At 37.1% G+C, this 19,295-nt stretch overlaps 1 protein-coding gene across 1 annotated transcript in view; it reads right to left on the bottom strand.

Annotated features, from left to right (window-relative positions):
- Window positions 1–19,295, bottom strand: part of APLF (aprataxin and PNKP like factor) — a 69,469-nt gene that overhangs the window by 19,541 nt on the left and 30,633 nt on the right. The window contains exons 4-8 of the mRNA XM_072746145.1: window positions 16,908–17,055; window positions 16,463–16,595; window positions 10,134–10,312; window positions 4,559–4,911; window positions 4,028–4,153 (exon numbers count right to left, since the gene is read on the bottom strand). Of these exons, the coding sequence (XP_072602246.1) occupies window positions 4,028–4,153; window positions 4,559–4,911; window positions 10,134–10,312; window positions 16,463–16,595; window positions 16,908–17,055 (939 nt within the window). The remainder of the gene's footprint in view (window positions 1–4,027; window positions 4,154–4,558; window positions 4,912–10,133; window positions 10,313–16,462; window positions 16,596–16,907; window positions 17,056–19,295) is intronic.

Genomic DNA, 19,295 nt, shown 5'->3' with positions numbered 1-19,295 from the left:
ATTACTGTTCTATTTCAGAAGTGGTAAAAGAACCAACTGCATGGTAGACTGTGTAATGGTAGACTGCGTAATAAGTCACTGATGCCTATTAAAATCAAATATAACTACTGGGGAAGAAAGAATATATAATTAAACAGTTAATGGAAGAGAAAAAATGGAATGAAAGACCTTTGGTCAATCCAAAAGAATGGGATCCCTGGGTGGCTCAACGGTTTAGCGCCTGCCTTTGGCCCAGGGTGTGATCTTGGGAGTCCAGGGATCGAGTCCCCCATCGGGCTCCCTGCATGAAGCCTGCTTCTCCCTCTGCCTGTGTCTCTGCCTCTCTCTCTCTGTGTCTCTCATGAATGAATAAAGAAAAAAAAATCTTAAAAAAAAAAAGAGGTCAGAAAAAGAATAAAGGAACATGAATATAGGGGGCAGCAAATAGAAAACACATAGCAAAATGGCAAAATTAAACTTAAAAAGATCAGCAATTATGCTAAATATATTGGACTACACAATGTACCAGAAAAGCAGACTATCCAGCTGGGTTAAAAATGAAAACAGTGAACCAATTATATGCCATTTGTAAGAGACATAGTTTAAACATAAGGACAGGGGATCCCTGGGTGGCTCAGCGGTTTAGCGCCTGCCTTCGGCCGAGGGTGCGATCCTGGAGTCCTGGGATCAAGTCCTGCAGCAGGCTCCCTGCATGGAGCCTGCATCTCCTTCTGCCTGTGTCTCTGCCTCTCTCTCTCTCTCTCTCTGTGTGTGTGTGTGTGTCTCATGAATGAATAAATAAAATCTTAAAAAAATAAAATAAAATAAAAAAATGAACCTAAGGACAGAGGTTGAAAAAAGAAGGATGAAAAATATTATCACACAATACTAACCAATGAAGGCTGGGGAAGCTGTACTACATAACACAAAATAGTTCTTTTTCTGGTAATCATAGAGGATATCATCAGACCAAACCTCCTACAGGTAACAATTACACTCTGTTAAAAATATAAAAAAAAAATATATATATATATAAAAACAATAATCTTAAGGAAAGGGATAGCTACCAAAAGCAGGCAGAAGCCAGAAGGGAGTCAATGTAGGGAAAAAAGGGAGCAGCTTTGAGTGAGTTTCCCATCTTTATGGCTTTCCCACTGACAACAGACCACAGTTAGTGCATTAAGAAAAACTGACAATTAAGAGAAGAAATAAACAAACCTACGATTACAGTGGAGATTCTCACATCCTTTTCTCAGTAATAGAATTACATAAAAAATCAGCAAAGACAATGAATACATGAACAACACTAACTATTTGCTCAAATTGACAGTTACAAAACCCTATTCCCCCAAATCACAGATATTTCTGTGCACATAGTACGTTCAACAAACATAGACCATCTAGCTTGACCAAAATCAAATCTCAATAAGTTTTAAATTCTAAAAAATGTTTTATGACCACAATGAAACTAAACTATAAATCAATAATAATAGTATGCCTAGAGCAATCCTAAAACGTGTAAATATTAGACTAAGTAGACTTTACAACAAGAAGCATTTTAGAGACTAAAAGGGACATGATGGACCAGATAACTTTTAAAATTTTTAGAACTGATATCTGATCAGGTCACTAGATCTAACTACCAATTATTAGGAGATACAGGGGAACATAATGAATGACAATTCGGTAATGCAGTCAGCAAAATCCAGACAGTCAGACACTCCTCAGAACAAATCGTCAGCTTTCTTCAACAAATATATGGCAAGGGAAAAAAAATGAAGAGGAACCTATTGATTAAATAACTTAAGAAACATGGCCACCTTTTGCCCATACATGGACCTTAACTGGATCCTAATTCAAAGAAAAGATATGTGAAAAAAAAGAAAAAAATAGGAGAAAAGAAAAAGAAAATGAGACTATAAGTAAATTGGGATACCTGACAGGATCTAAATTATATATTTTTTAATAATGGTTGTAGTGTATTTTTAGAAAGCCTTTATCTTTTAGTGATATACCCTAAAATACCTATGAATAAAATGGGATGAGAAGTTACACTACCAAGGGTTTACTTCCAAATAATCTAGGAGCAGAGGTAGCAGGTGGAAGAGAGGGAAGTAGAGAGAAAACAGTATTGGCCAAGACTTGAAAATGAGTTATGGCTTCACTTGATCTGCATTTCCCCCACTTGAGGATAATGTATAAAATTCTGTATTATAAAAGTTCCCTAAAATGTTCCCTAAAAGTTCCCTAAAGATGAAAAGGCATATGGCCATTGTGCCATGAGCTATGAAAGGCTATTTTATCTTAAAAAAAAAAATAGAGACAGAGGGACGCCTGGGCGGCTCAGTGGTTCAGCACCTGCCTTTGGTCCAGGGTGTGATCCTGGAGTCCCTGGATTGAGACCCACATCGGGCTCCTTGTGTGGAGCCTGCTTCTCCCTCTGCCTGTGTCTCTGACCCTCTCTCTGTATCTCTTATGAATAAATAAATAAAATCTTTAAAAAAAAAAAAAGATAGAGACAGAGATACACATTTGTTCTACAAGTAATCTCACTCAACATTGTTTCATCAGTACTTGGCATTTGATGATTCTTTGGAGAATATTTGTTGAATAAATAAATGGGAGCAAGGAATTAGTTACTTCAAGGGTGTGTGTGTGTGTGAGAGAGAGAGAGAGAGAGAAAGAGAGAGAGAAATTTCCCTAATTAATAATGATAGTGCATATTTTTTCATGATTTTATTCACCATTTAGATTTCCTTTTGGACAAAAAGCCAGTACATGTCACTAGGAAAAAACACAAGCAATTTGTAAGTCCTCTTCCTGTATTGTGTTACGTGGTTGCAATTTTTTTTCTCTCTCTGTAGCTTATCTTCACTCTCTTAATAGTGTCTACTGATGTGTAAAAAAAAAAAAAATCTTAATTTTAATGTAGTCAAATAATTAAAAGATTTCCATATTAGTTCTTGCTTTTTATATCTTGTTCTAGAAAATCATTCCTAGTCTGCGATCAGGAAATAATGTTCTTATACACATCTCTAAAGCTTTATTTTTTTTTCCTTTCACATTTAGTTCTAGGATTCATCTAGAATCCAGTTTTTGACTATGGTGTGAAATAGAGTTCCAATTTTCTTTCTCCAGATAGATACTCTTATCTCAACAAAATTAATTTAAAAACTTCATACTTTTATCAATACCTGCAATGTCCCTTTTTCATGAATATGTCACCTGTATATGCAAAGGTCTACAAGAAGTTCTGCTGGAATGAAACACTGTAATTTTCAAATGATAAGGCACAAGGTTTTCAATTTTTCTTTCCTGCCTCAGAAGATTATCCTGCCTTCTTATTGAAAACTACAATCATAGAAATAATAACAACTTCAAATAGACCAGTAGGTTCAGTAACTGTTTCAAATTTATCTAAGAAACATGGCTGTCTGGAATTAAAGCTGAGGTTAGAATCACTACTTTTTCTTTGGTAGTCGGATTTATTTCAAGTTCATTCAGTCATTGAACAAAGTTGCAGATACAAGGATAAAGCAGTCCCTATTGTCAAGAGACAACTGCAATCTCATAAGATAAATTCTACTATGCATGATACACACAGGCAAAAGATGCTATGAAAGGAAAGAGGAGAAGGTGCTCTTCTTTTAAGCATCGAGTTGCATGTGCTGGCAAGAATGGTGGAGTAGTAGGACTTGAGGAAGGCAGAGATAACATCCCGAATTGCTTTATGTCACACCAAGGAGTCTTGGTTTGATGGATAGAATGTGCAATGGGGTAGCATCGACACCTTTTCAATTATCTGATTTACATTTTAGAAAGTCAGGAATAAATGAGGAACAATTTCAGGCATTTACAAGGCCAATAACTTCAACAATTTATAATTATCTAAAAGAAACATAATCCTATTGGCAAAATGAAAAGCTACTATCTATGGAAGTTTAAAGACTGAAAGGCTTGAGGTGAGAAGTTGCCTGCAATTTCTGCTGAATATACAACAGAGGTTAAGGAGGAAAGGAGTACAACCTAACATTCCAGGTGTATGTACCTGTAACAAGATGCGCCATAGGGACATTCCGGCCGGTCGTCAGCCTCATCTTGACACATGACTTGTACACCTCCATAATCACCATCACCAGGGTGACTGAAGTGTTGAAAGTGGACAGGATTCTTCCTATGAGGATGGAAAACACACTGTCAGAAAAAATACAATTCTCTTGACAGTTATACTACATACTGCTATTTATGAAGCCATCTTTCTAATATCTAAATAAGACATTAAACAAGCAGGCATTTAGGTCTGGGTGATTCAATTCTCAAGTCTGCCTTCCCTAGTTCATGTCCTTGCATCAATCAGCGTGTCTACATATGAAGCATTTAATCCCCCCGGGGTTCTATCTTGAAAGCCTCTAGTGAGATTTACAGGACCGAATACTGAGAAAGTGTAAACCAGCAGAAACATGATAAATCTCCTAACCTTTAGGCCAATGTGTTTTCTGAGGCCTTTAATATACATATACCACACAGCTACCTGCTATGGAAATAAGGGAATCACGTGCTACCTGTAATTTTATTTTACCTGTAGCACTTTGCCCCATACATGCAGGATGTCCTCTTGATCTTGTTTTCTTCAGAACCTTGTGCAGCTGAATCGGCTGCCTTTGCACTCAAGGTTTCAGGATTGGAGGGGTCAGAGCTGGACTCAGGAGATCCTGGAGACTCCTCCTGGGAGGACTTGCCCTGGGCACTCAAGGGACTCTCAGAACAGCTCATCACCTCGCCTTCTTTACTTCGCCTTCCTTTCACAATATTTCTACGTTCGGGAACCCTACCGAGCTCCTCTACTGGGGTTTCATTTCTCTGTGTACTAGCCCTTATATCATTCACTTCTGCATTATGTGACGTGATCACAGAACATGATCGCAGCATTTCCTACAAAGGCAAATCAGAAAAAAAGATATTAGAAATAGATGAAACATGTTTTAAAAGAAATACGTAAACATAAGCAAAAAGGCATGAAACCAAGATTCATTCAATATGGGCACTTTTATTTTTTAATTTTTTAAAAAGATTTTATTTATTTATTTGAGAGAGTAAGAAAGATGGCGAGAAAGAGAGAGCACGAGTGGGGGATGAGGGAGAAGCTGAGCAGGGAGACTGACTGACGTGGGGCTTGATCCCAGAGAACCCTGGGATCATGACCTGAGCTGAAGGCAGACGCTTACCTGACTCAGCCACCCCGGCACCCAATATGTATTATTTTTAGAACTTTAAGATTCAATTTTAAAATTATTAAAAATGTCATTTTCCCTGTTGGCAATCTGATAGCCTTAAAACAATCTATAGTTTTTAGAAAGGGAATATACAGGGGCACCTGGCTGGCTCAGTCAGAAGAGCACCTGACTCGACTGCAGGGTTGTGAGTTCAAACCCCATGTCAGGTGTAGAGATTACTTTTAAAAAAACAAAGAGGGGGAAAAAAAAAAAAAAAAAAAACAAAGAGGGCAGCCCCGGTGGCGCAGCGGTTTGGCGCCACCTGCAGCCTGGGGTGTGATCCTGGAAACTTGGGATCGAGTCCCATGTCAGGCTCCCTGCATGGAGCCTGCTTCTCCCTCTGCCTGTGTCTCTGCCTCTTTCTCTCTGTGTCTATGAATAAATAAATAAAATCTTAAAAAAAAGAAAAAAGAAAATCTTAAAAAAAAAGGATATACAGCTGTATCAAACCTTTACAATCACCTCAAACATTCAGAAAAATACAAATGCAACCTAAGAAAATACAACTTTGCTTCCATTTGAATATAATCTTTCCCCAAAAAACTACTAGTCTTTTAAACTTTCCGTTCTGGGATGCCTGGATGGTTCAGTGGTTGAGCGTCTTCCTTTGGCTCAGGCCATGACCCCGGGGTCCTGGGATCGAGTCCAGCATCAGGCTCCTCGCAGGGAGCCTGTTTCTCCCTCTGCCTGTCTCTCATGAATAAATAAAATCTTAAAAACAAAACAAAAAAAACTTCCCATTCAATAATGTGTGATGCTTTTAACTTGCTCTGTCTTTATAACTTGTTACTGCAACACTTTTATTTCTACCCTCTAAATATAATCATGACATTTTCCCTTTAGCTGAATGAGAACATTGCTTTTCTTTCACACCGAAAAACTTGCATGAAGCTGTGTCATGACAAACTCAGAAAATAAACAGGATTCCTCTGAAGTGGTCCGAATAAAAGTTTCAGTTTAATCAAAAAGTTTGAACCAAGTAAACGTTCTTATTAGCACTGAGGAACCTTTTTAATCTGTACTTACCACTGGGACAAACAGTAAGCTTAGTTGTATCCTATTAAAAATGACTTCTTAATTACTTAACTTCCTGTGGAGTGGAAACAGCTCAGATAAGCCTCGGTCCTCCTGTAACCACTACTAGGATGTGACACCGTAACAGGTATGCATGAAGGTTGCCATGTTTCTGGTGTAACAGTAAACGGCCTATGGGAGAAGCAATTGTTCAGCTACCTCTTGGAGCTAACCCTCAGCTGGTGGCATCCACTGCCACACCTCTCTTTTCTTCCAAGCTGCTCAGTTACAGCCCAATCTCATCTCCCTCCACTACAGGACCAACTGACAGATGCCAGGGACTGGACTCTGAGGTGAGGATGGGGCAAACCTGACCCACCTCCCGCCTTGGCAGTCCCTTAAAGGGGTCAACTCACACAAAAATGTTCTTTTTCCCTGTTGGGTAGAAATAGGACAGATTAGCAATCCCTTAGCTACGCAGATGTCCAGTAAAATGCCAGTCCCTGGTCCCTGTTGGCATCTCTAAACTCCACAATGAATGGTCTCAGAGTGAGAACATAATGTCTCCCTACAAACACAGCATTCCCCCAAGCCTCAACATCTTCTGGCCTCTCAGCTCTCTTTGTCTAAAGCCTGGGGGTGGGATGGTGAACACCTCTCATACCTTTCAATAAGCCTCACAGGGAGAGGCTTGGCTCTCACTGCTGGGGGCTCCTTTTAATCATGAGATACTTATACTTAGTAATCTTGTCCTCAGCTTTGGGCCTCAGCAGCAGTTTTGGGATGATGGGGTAAAAAAAAAAAAACATCCTGCCAGTTACTTAGGGAGATAAGGAACACAACTAGGGAAGGAGTTAAATAAATTGGAATTCATTTTTACCATGAAATACTATGCAAAGGTTGAAAATGAACAGATCTCTCTCTCTCTCTATATATATATATATAAGGATTTTTAAAAAGAGAATTAACACACACAATGATTCCCTTTAGCTTTATTTTTTTTCCCTTTAGCTTTAAAAAACAAAAAAACAAAAAGAAAACCCTGTCTCCCTATGTGTGTATTTACTTGTGTAAATTCAAATTAAAAGGTTTAGAAGGATACAAACCAAAATATTAGTAAGACCAATGGGATTGAAGGACAAGGCAAATCAAAATTTTCACTTAATACTCCACACGCTCTGCCATTCTATTTTTTGATAACAGCATGTATTTTTCTTGCCATTTAAAAAACAGAAAAACCAAAGAAAATAAAATATAAGATATGAAATGTTTAACATGATTTCAACTCCCTCTGTTTTTTTTCTTAATTTTCACAAAGAATATATTCAACATGCTAATTTATTCTAAAGGAGAAAGGAATGATAAAGTCACAGATATCAAGACTATGGATCAGGAGTTCTCAAATATATTTTAAGAGGCACAAAAGCTGGAATTCATAATGTTCTTTATGGAACTTCATGAAATATTGATACTCAGTAAACCCTTGGCATTCAAGAATTTAACATTCAGGGTCTCAATTATTTATAAATGATCCCAAAAATCCATTACATGGAGTAATTTGTAAGTTTGCTGAAACATAAATTTGCTCTGTGCCAATTACAAAGCTCATGAGCCAGAGCAAGTCACTGAACTGCCAAGTGACGGAACAGAAAAGATGGAATGTGCTCTGCACGTGAAAGAAGCAGCAAAAAGGCAGAGAGGTCCATATTTTATGCACCTACCTTGCTTATATCTTAGATTAGATGAAAATGTTAAGAATGAAATGCGGGAGGCTGAAGATTCATGATAGAGAAGCTGAGTTCCCTACACTATAAAAATATATGCTAGAGCCCTCAGGGTTCAAGGAGCATGGAGCTGGTGTGAGGTGACCTTGATGCTTGGCGATGGTTGGAAGGTACTCGTATGGTTATTAAATTGTCTGTTAACTGGCCCAGCAAGCCCTCCCTTGCCCTTCATATGAGGTTTTAATGTCCACAAGGGACAGGATAAAGAACTTCTGCCCAATAAAGGCACTGAGGTCATCTGCTCCTGGAAAGAATGTCTGTACTAAGAAGACACTGCCTTGAAAGTCCTGCATTAGTCTCATTAGCAACCTCAAACTAAGGATTGAAAAATCCCAACCTCCAGCCCCAACTTCACTTCTGAGCTTCAAACTTATATTCAACCTCTAGCTGGACATTTCTTCCTCAATATCCTACTCACCTCAAACTCAGTCGAAACTGAAATCCTCCCCCAGTATCCTGTACCAAAGTTTTTCATTCTGGTCAGAAGCTTGGAAGTCTATCTTTCACTCCTCTTTTCCCCTCACCTCTCAGATCCAAGCAACAAGCCCTGCAGTTTTGCTTCTTAAATATTTCTCTGATCCAATGCCTTTGTGCCATCCTTAATGTCACCAGTCGGTCAGATTCTCTTTTTTTCTTGACTGAGGTCCTCATTTCCTCTCTCCTCTCCCTGTCTTTTATTTTGTTCCCTTTCAATCTCTCCTCTAAAGAGCTGCCAGGGTTCTCTCTGTGGCCAAAATCCTTTGAAAGTCCTCCCTCTCCAACTGGTCCCCACTGCCAGCTCCATCCTCATCTCACATCCTCATCTGGCTTTACACCAAGAATTCTAAGAACAATAGTTCCCAGCATGCTATCCGTACACCCTCTGCTCCTGTACCTGCTGCCCACCTACCCGGATGGGTTCCTACTTCTACTTCTTCTGTACCTGGTTCACGCCTACGCTTGTTAAGATTTAGCTCAGATCGCTTCTTCCCAAGGAATTGGTGTAGGCGGTCCTCAGAGCCCCCAGAAAAATCAATGTGGTGTCAACATTATTTCATGATTTCAAATCATGTCCACCACAGGACTATGAGCTCCTAGTCAGGTATGTCTTATTCACATTTTTATCCCAGATTCAAGCACACTGCCTTGAATATAACAGAATGACTGTTTAATGTAATGATTATTAAGACGGTCTTTGAAGTAAAAAAATCGTATCTTGAATATTAGTCTAACCATTTCCTACCTTTGACTGAGCTACCCAGGTGCCCCCCAGTGTGTGCTATTCTAAAGCCAATCCTACACCTTTAGCTTCTAGTGAAAGCTCCCAAAAATATGGCGACCCATGGAGCTCAGCCATAAGTCTACAAGGATCATGAAAACTATTACCTAAAGCCACCCCTCTCTGAAGAGGAAATATATCTGACCTTTTTGGCCTTCGTGCGTGCTCTCTAATTCTTTCTCTTTTTTAAATGCATCCAATAATAGGCCCCATTTTCATTAAGTTCCCAGTGTTAAAGAATGCTTAAGTCAGCCAAACCATTCTAGTGAGTTAGCAAAAACTCAAAGAGGAAAGAGTAGTTTTCTAAATACTATAAATTAGCCCAGAAGTAATCCTGCAATAGGCTATTAAGAACTAGCCTATCAGTTGTTCTTCATAGGCCCAAGAAAAAGGTGGATACATGTAGTGTGAGAATGACCAATGAAATAAAAGAAACCAGATTTTCAGAAAGGAGGTACCAATTACTAACAGTAAAGTGGTCTCCACTGCTTTCCATTCTGGACATTTCTAAATTAAATAGATTTGTTTTCTACAAAGCAAGTACTGTATCAGTTTTAGTAAGGAAAAAATCTATCTTCAAATTTTATCTTCGTAAACTCCATAATAAAGAACAGTTTTGGTTTTTCCTTGCTTTATATGACATATAATTAATTCTTATCTAGAACACTTGATGAAGGAAACAAAAGAATAAATAATAAACTTTTTAATTTTATTTTTAAGTAATCTTTACATCCAATGTGGGGCTTAAACCCACAACCTCCAGATCAAGAGTCACACACTCTACCAACTGAGCTAGCCTGCCACCCCCGAATAATAAAAAATCACCTTGGATGAAATGATAGACTCTTCTTGATCAGCATTTTTGTACTTTTTCCCCATGTCTTGCTCTGCTGATGTACTTTCTGATGAAATGAATCGCTTTCTTCCTCCTTGCTGTGTTATGTTTACTTGAGTTTTATCTTTGCAGATTCCTTCTTTTCTACTTCCCTGGATTACGGTATTATCTTAAACACACAAAGAAAAACAAGAAAAAAAATTATGTCTTGTATCTTCAAATGTCAATAATCCATTAAAAGAAAGAAAGAAGGAAAAAGATAAAAGGGCAATTAAAAGTAAAGTTCCATTTATATTCATGCCAACCTGAAAACACTTTTTAGCAAATCCCAAAAAAGTATTAAGCAGCACTTTGGCCAGGAGCTCCAGCCCTGGAGAGAGCCCAGCCAAGATACTAATATGAGCAGGTGCCATCCTTGAACTGCTTCATCTTGCGTCTCTGGACTCCAAAAAAGGGAATTATAATAATAACTCATAAAGTTACTAGGCATAAATGAAGTATGATATGTAAATTATAGCAGAGTACTTGATACATGTTAAATATATGTTTTATTAGTCTTGAATTTTCTCTAAGAGAAAATTTAACATATAGCTATCCAATGAAGCTGACATCTAATTATTGAGCCCCTAACATCCACATTGAGGAATTCAACTTCATAACAGATTAAGAACCCAAAATAACCCAAAAGCGAGACAAACTTCACCAATTTAGAAAATAAGTCTCAATAACAATAATGGACATTGTTCCCCATAAAATATTTACCTGAGTTCAATATATTTGGCAAACCTCAGTCAACATAATTTTTGGTTAATAAATCCATGATCCTTCTAATCAGAAAAAAACATCTACTCTTTAAGGGGATAATATCTGTATTTAATTATCTGTCTCCCTTACACTCAAATGACAACTTCACATGGGCAGAAACTTTATGTGCCTTGTTCATTGTTCCCCTCTGGTATCTCTAGCACCTAGAAATGTGCTCGCATAAAACTGGTGTTCAGTAAATGTCGACTAAATGAATTGTGAACATAAACAGAATTGGTCCAAAGATTCCCTCAAGAGCCTGAATATAGGTCTGAATATTCCTATAGTCACTAATGTTCTGAAGCCAGCTTTATCAAATTTTTCTACAAAGAGCCAGAGTATAAATATTTTAAGTTCTGTTGGCCATACGGTGTCTGTCACAACTATCCAATTCTGCCTTCATGGTGCAAAAGCCGCCACAGGCAATACATACATGGATGAGCACAGCCGTGTTCCAGTAAAACTTTACTGACAAAAACAGGCAGCATGCTGGATTTGGCTCATGGGCTGTAGTTTGCTCAGATCTGTACTAAAGGATATCAAGAGGCCTGAAATAACATTCCTTCATTAAAGTCAAGAAAGAAAACACTGTCCATATTATTTAACAGGAAAATCAACTGAATCAATATAAACATAATATATTTAACATAAGAAATTTATGAATAACCTGTTCAATAACTAAACTTTACCTAAATTCCCTAAATATTTGCTTTGAATCTAAATTCAAAGATTTCCTATCATTTTAGAAACTGTCAGGAATAAGACTAAATAGGACAATACAGCTTCATGCAGCAAATGTCCAAATGCTACAACAGATATGGATTAATCAAATCAAGAGAAATAATCAACCATGGTACTGCTTACTATGCTAAGAACTAAAAATGTAAATTAAGACACAGCATTTGCCCAAATGGCAGTTTACCATATTCCAAGTGTCACACATGTACATAAAATCATAAAATTAGGGGTACCTGGGTAGCTCAGTCAGTTGAGCTTCAGTCTCTTGAGTTTTGGCTCAGGCCATGCTTGGGGGTCATGAGATCACAGGCACTGAGTAGCATGGTGTCTGCTTTAAAGTCTCTCCTTCTGACCCTCCACTCACCCCACACCCCCTGCTTGAGTATATATACTCTCTAATAATAGTAAAATCTTTTTTAAAAAATCATAAAATTGAAAATGTATACTTAAAAAACTCTTTAAGATTCCAAATTCTCTACTTACAAATATCTTTTCACATAGGAAGAAGCCACTCTGATATTGTTGCAAAAATGCTCTTTACAAAGAGTCAATAAAATAAATAGCTTAGTTAGCTTCTAACAATCTTCAAATCTGGCATACCAAATATTTTTTTAATCTAGAATAGGTACAGTTAAATGACTACAATATAAAAGAAAATTTGTTAAAACAAATCACTTGTTTTTTAGTATTACTAGTTGCATTTACTTATACTTACATGAGCTATTGCACTGACAGTATATGAATGATAGCCCAACTATACGCATATGTCATTACAACTACATCCAACCAACTTTAAGAACCCTAACAGTTATATTAACAATTTGAAGTGTACCCTTCCTAACTTGCTAGGGTTAACCCAATATACCTACAAATACATATATGTAAACACACACAGGACTAAAACTATAAATGCTATTATTGTTGTGGGATAAAAATGCAGAATAAGAATCTTTTTTTAAGAATAAGAATTTATAAATCAAGGAGTATTATATACTTAAATATGTAAGAGATACTGGCAAAGTAGTCATATATTTATTGCCTATTTGTATTTATTCTTCTGTAGTATGTCATATACTATGCCCCAAACTTCTGAGTTTTACCTTTTTTTGTTACTAAGTAAACAAGTACTAACCTTCTATCTTTTCTCAGTGTGACAGGTAACATCTCCCGGTAGGTTTGCCAGTCTGACTTTGTTTATAGTCTCTTCTGCCACAAATTTTTTTTTCATTTTTAACCTAAATGCTGTCAATTCTTCCCTGATGTCCCAAGCTCCCTATCATCTTCAGAAAGCCTCCCAGAAGTAATAAAAATATTGTTTCCATTTTTTCTTCATATGCCTTAGTAGTTTTAATTTTTACATTAGGACTATTAATTCAATAAAAATTTAAGAATACAGTATGAGGTAGTGCTCTAACACTGTTTTCTTCCAAATGGAAAGCTAATTTTGCCAACATCCTTTATAGTAATGATGCATCCTTTCCCTACCAATTTGAGCTGATAATTTTTAATATATGAACTATATGTTAATTTGATCTGTTTCTGGGTGTTTCATTCATTTTCTACTGGTCTAACTTACCTATTCCTGGGCTAGGACAACTGTTAAAAGTAGGAACCAGGCCCAGATTGTGATATAAAAAGATTCAATAAAGAAACAGGTATTTCTGTTATTCAAACTGTCCTTTGGAAAAATCTCCTAATTCATTGTATACAATAGATGCACAGCTCAACACTAACATCTGACATAGATGGCACATATGGAGGAAAATACTAATCACACTTTTGAAATACAAACACAAATGTTCTAAGCTAAATATCAGCAACTCTGATCTAACAGAGCTTAAAAATAATAAGCCATCATGACAAATAAAACATATTCCAGGAACCCAAGCATGGTACATTAGGAAATCTACCAACATCACTAATTACACTGACACAAGAAAATGCAGAACTATTTCTTTTTTTTTCTTTTTCAGCCCCACGCCCATCCCACCGCTCGTCTATGCCCTCCCTGCCTCCACCCCCTCCACCCCTTTGCAGGACTATTTCTATACCAAAAAACTTGTTAAAGAATTCAGTAGTTGTTTCTGAAGGGAAAATAAGAAAAAGAAAAAACATCCTAACCATGATAAGAGTATCAGAATTGAATACCAATCACTTTAGTACTGAAATACTAATAGAATTTCTATTAAAATCGGGAACAAGATAAAGATGCCAATTTTATTCATTTTTAAAAATATTTCATTTATTGATAAGTAAATTATTTATAATAACAAATAAATAATTTTATTTATCTGCAAAAACAAATAAAGAGAGGGAGCACAGGCAGGGGGAGCGGCAGGCAGAGGGAGAGAGAGAAGCAGGCTTCCCACGGGGCAGGGAGCCTGAGTGGGACTCGATCCCAGTACTTGAGCCAAAGGCAGATGCTTAACTGACTGAGTCACCCAGCCACCCCAATTTCATCCACTCTTATTTAAAATGTATAGGGTCTGGTTCATGAAACAAAATTTTGTTTAAAGGCGGTAGGTAGGTAGAGCAGAAGAAGAAGAATTATCATAATTTTGTAGACATGGCTGTAGAGCTAGATAATCTGAAAGACTTAAAAACTATTAGAATTAGATAATTTAGGGCTGCTGGAAATAAAGTAAACACAGAATAACTAGCACTTAGAGTAAATTTTAAACTATAGTTAAATTAATAGAATGTCAGTTCAACATTTACAGTCTGAGTTGAGTGGCCATGTGGAAAATACTCAGAGTCTAAAATTAAATGCAAACCAAGTGATCTGGGGACGACTTCAATCTTTTTCAGCATATGCCACTTTCCATGACTTCGTGTTGGAGGGTTAGAAGATGGGAGAAGAAGAAGATGGGAGAGTAGTACGATACCTGTTACAAAGTAAAAGCTCCTTTTGCAATCCAGCAGGAGTGTCATAGCCCGGGAATCATGACTTGTCCCAGAGCCTAGAAGGCTAAGGGAGCAGAGATGACTGGAAGCCAAGAGAAGAGAAGAGAAGCTCTGAAAGCTCACCCAAGTGAATGTATATTCAATTGCCAATCACTAAGGGACATGGAGAAAAGTTTACCTCAAGCCTAAGAAACTCATGATAACATCTGAAGGCTAGTACCTGGGGACCCAGAAAAATAAACTAGAACTATATTGGCTGAAAAAATGAAAAGGACAGCCTGATCACAGCAAATATTCAGGTACAGTTAGGGATTAAACCAAGAGTTACACAGAGAAAAGACCTAGGAGAGAATGCAAGGGCATAATATTAAAACAGAAAAGAATAAAAACACCACAACATAGAAGGGGTAAATTTAGGTGGCTGTATAGCACCATAGCTCAGAAGATGGACTTTAAAGTCAGACTGAGCTAGGTCTGTTACAGCTCTGGCCTTTATTACGTGATCCTGGAGCAGCCACTTAACGTCAGTTCATGTTATCTGTCTTGTACCTAATGATACGAAAGTTTCCAAAATATCAAGTTAATCAGATAATCTAAATAGCTATCAATGAACAAAGCATAGCACTAAAGCTGCAAAATACCTAAGAAAGTAACCTACTTCTAAATGAGTCCAAAATGCACTCTAAAAATTGATTTTTAAAAATCTCTAGCATTGATCTATTGACCCGGATGACTTATTACTCAAACTAACAAAACAACAACAATAAAAAACTACTCGGCAGATAAAAGTCAAATTATTTCAATTTTTAATTAGCTGGATTCAGGTACCAAACTGTCTTACGTGTACTTCTAAATCTTTCTGTCTTTAAAGGAATCAAGTAACCTACATTTGCTTTTACAAGTACCCCTCAAAGTCTGCTTATGAGAAAAGAAGACATGCGAGAATCCAAAGACTTTTCTATCTTATTTTGAAGCTTTGGCATTTTAAGTATATTGTGTATTATATAACATTCTTGTCCAAATTAATGTCAAATTGCTAAGTCCTTGGCTGGCTGCTGAGCCACACGTGCTTGGGAGGAAAAGCAGCAGCTGGAAGCCACTAGGGCTACGCAGAGGCTGTGGCTGCTGACCACAACAGGGGAGACAGACGTTAGGGCCCAAATCAATCGCCTATTAGAAGAAAGTTGCCTATTATGCCAAATTAATTGTCTATTAAAACAAAAATATTCAGAGGAACATAAAATCAAAAATCTCTACAATGTATCATTCCTAACATCCACTATCCCCTAGAAAGTTACTAAACTTGAGAATGAACAGGAAAATGTGACCAGTATGAAAGAAAACAAGCAGTCAATAGAAACTAAACCTGAGATGGCTACAAAGTTGCAAAAAAGACCAACAGAGACAACACATCAAACATTTTCATGATCCTGAATCAATGGGATGCCCAGCCCGTGACATAAATCACTGTGGCATCTGCCATGACAGTGAGCTGTGCCAGGACAGAGGTCCTCTCCTTTGCATCCTCCAGCGCATAATATTGTGTGCTCAGCAGTTCTTACTCAAACAATTTAGAAAGCTCTTACTGTGCTAGCCTTTTATCGTTGACGTGACACCAACACATGTGTTTGAAGATCTAAATTAATATATGTCCAGCACATAAGATGAACCGCACTTATTAAATCAAAAGGTAATTAGGACGATGCTGTATGATAAAGGACATAAAATAATAACTTACGTTTTAAGTTAGATTTCACATACATGTCTAAAAAAATGTTAGGCTAAGTGATCACTGACACACAACCACTAGTCTAACTTCATTTGTTCAGAAAAACTTCCAAATTCTGCTTAATGTTTTCTAAACAAAACCTACCCTCGCTGCTGACTGGCGCTGAAAGGTTCTGATCACTTGGATCTTCCGTTAACATCCATGCTGGAAGGATTCTTCTCCTCTCGGCAGGGTTTGACTGTTGCTTACTGAGCTCTCTATGCTCACCTAGGAAACACTAAAAAGGCATGTATGTATTTATTACTAAAATTATCATGCAACCTTTAATGAAATTGTAAAATTATTTGCTTGGCAGAAGACTACCTTTTTAAAAAAATTCTATCTGCAACCCTGGACTGAATTAGTCAAATTCCTCAAAGAAAGAAATTCATTATCTCTATTAGTTGACACGGGGACTAGTACATTCTGTTCAGCTTAACCTAAAAACAGCAGTGCCAGTATTACGGTCATGATAGGCCTAATTCCAGTTGTCTTTTCTCTCCTTGAATAAGGAGTATATTACAAATGGATGAGATCCTAAATTTCTTACCTCATTATTTGCAGTAGTAGTCTGGGTCTCAGCTACTTCTGTGCTTCTTTCCAGCTGTGGGGCACCCATTGTCTCATCAGGTGAGTGAGCCAAGAAAGATTTTGATGTACCACTCAGTATATTATCTTCATCAAGCATCTGACTATTCCTATAAAATAAAATTAAAAATCACTGAAAACACTTGGATTGTATCACGTCATCATAAATGTGATTCCCCCAAGGACATCTAACCAATCAATTGTAATCCTTTCCTTGGCCTTTGCAATACAAAAAAAGATTGTAACATACTAGAATGAAATATATGACTAAAATATGTTCTTCATCTGCTCACTATACCAGCACAAAATACATTTATCTTTCTAAATCATTGGCCTAGAAATCACCAGCTATTTACAGATGGGTAGCAGCCATCTCTCTTAAGGCTTAAGTGCTATGTACTTAGTACTTCTCCGGATAGCTCATAAAAGTTAACATCGCTACCCAGCATCCAAAGAGAAAATGCAAACCGCAAGAACATCAGATAAGCTAATTTGGCTTTTGAAGAAACAAAAATAAAATCCTGATGTCATGTTCACACGTGGCTGCCACTGGAGTTCTAGCCAGGATAGCCATTTGTGAAATCTCCCCAAACCTGTAGTCCAACTGGAAGCTAAATGTTCTGACATTTAGGAGCATCCACGGTCACGTGTGGAACACACTAGCAGAACCGACTACCTCCCACTTGCTGCAAAGTGCAATAAGATCATCCAAAGCTGACGGGTCATTATTCATTATATAGACATACAGACAATCCAACAAATGTACTTTTTTGAAAATCTGAAAATATAGATGGAAATATTATCCAGAAATAGTAACGAATAAACTACTGATACACAACAGGGATGAATCTCCAAGGCATTTTGTTAAGTCAAAGAAGTCGACACCAAAAGGCTACATATCATATAATTCCATTCCTACCACATTCTGAAGACATAAAGTTACAGGGACAGAAATCAGATCAGTGGTTGCCCCGGCCTGGGGGTGGAGCATGAGGGTGCTTCCTAGGGAAATGGAAATGGAAATGTTCTCTAGCTCACTGTGGTGGAAATTGCACTACTACATACATTTGCCAAAGGACATTGAACTGCACATTTAAAAAGGGTGAATTTCACTGTGTGTAAAAATGGAAGACAGAGATTTTAGAAATGTGTCCAGCTGAGAAGACACTACTTAATGGCTTGTTTTATTGCCTATATAGGAATCATCTCCAAAGGCCGACTGCATTTCAATGGCAGAAATCAGCCAAAAGACAACTACATTACTGTGCAACGGGGCAGTTTTTCTCATTCAATAAATACCTGTTTTTATTTGAGCATTGTGGACTCACAGTGTTACCTTAGTTTCAGGTGTACAACACAGCGACTCAGCTTCTCTACAGGTCGTGCTGTGCTCAGGTATCTGTTACAACACCATTACAGTATCACTGCCTGTATTCCCTACACTGCGCCTTCCCATTCCGTAAGTATTTGTATAACCCCTCGGTGTGTCAGGTACTGTGCCAGGCCCTGGAGATAGACTGAAAACGTATGATTCTCCCAACTATCATACCTCACTCCCCTTCCAATATTCAGATCCATTTTACTCAGAAGATACAGGTGTGCTTCCAAGTTACGATGTTTCCTTAAATTCTCTTAATATTTAATTTGAAAAATATTAAGAAAAATTCAATTGTGCAATAGCTTTCCACAATTTATAATATTAGAAACTAAGCAACATTGTCCATTCTATTTCTAGTTTATCTTCTCTTGTGGCAGAAATTCAAGATGAATACACACTTTTGTGTCCCATAGAGAACTTTTTAAAATATTTGCCAAGAATAAATGTGACAACAAAAGATAATCTAATCCACGAACAAAATTCTAATTGATATTTAGTTCCAAATAGGTCAAAGTATGCATTATTTTATTATACTTTTATTTAAATATCAAATATTGTCACTCTGATACAGCTGTGTTTTTATTTTATCTCCAATCCTTCTATGAGCAATCAACCATCACGGGATTTATAATGTAATGCTACCAGAATTTGCTAAATAAAAAAATTAAAAATTGGAAACTTGCCTAAATACAGGATAATAAAGCTAACTGAGTTACTTTTTTAAAATAATAGCTTTATTGAGATTTGATTCATATAAACAAAAATTCATGCTAAGTAGAACTTAGCAGTTTTTAGGACATTTACAAAATTAATCTATAAAAAAAAACAAAAAACAAAAAACAAAAAAAACAAAATTAATCTATAATGCACCCATCATCAGCATCTACTTTTAGATCCTATGCATCACCTCAAAGAGAAATCCTGTATGAATTACTAGTCCCCTTGCATTCCCTTTTTCTCCAGCCCTTGGTA

Source organism: Vulpes vulpes, unplaced genomic scaffold (genome assembly GCF_048418805.1).
Source record: "Vulpes vulpes isolate BD-2025 unplaced genomic scaffold, VulVul3 u000000657, whole genome shotgun sequence".
Classification (NCBI taxonomy): domain Eukaryota; kingdom Metazoa; phylum Chordata; class Mammalia; order Carnivora; family Canidae; genus Vulpes; species Vulpes vulpes.
This window is presented reverse-complemented; position numbering and strand designations above follow the sequence as displayed.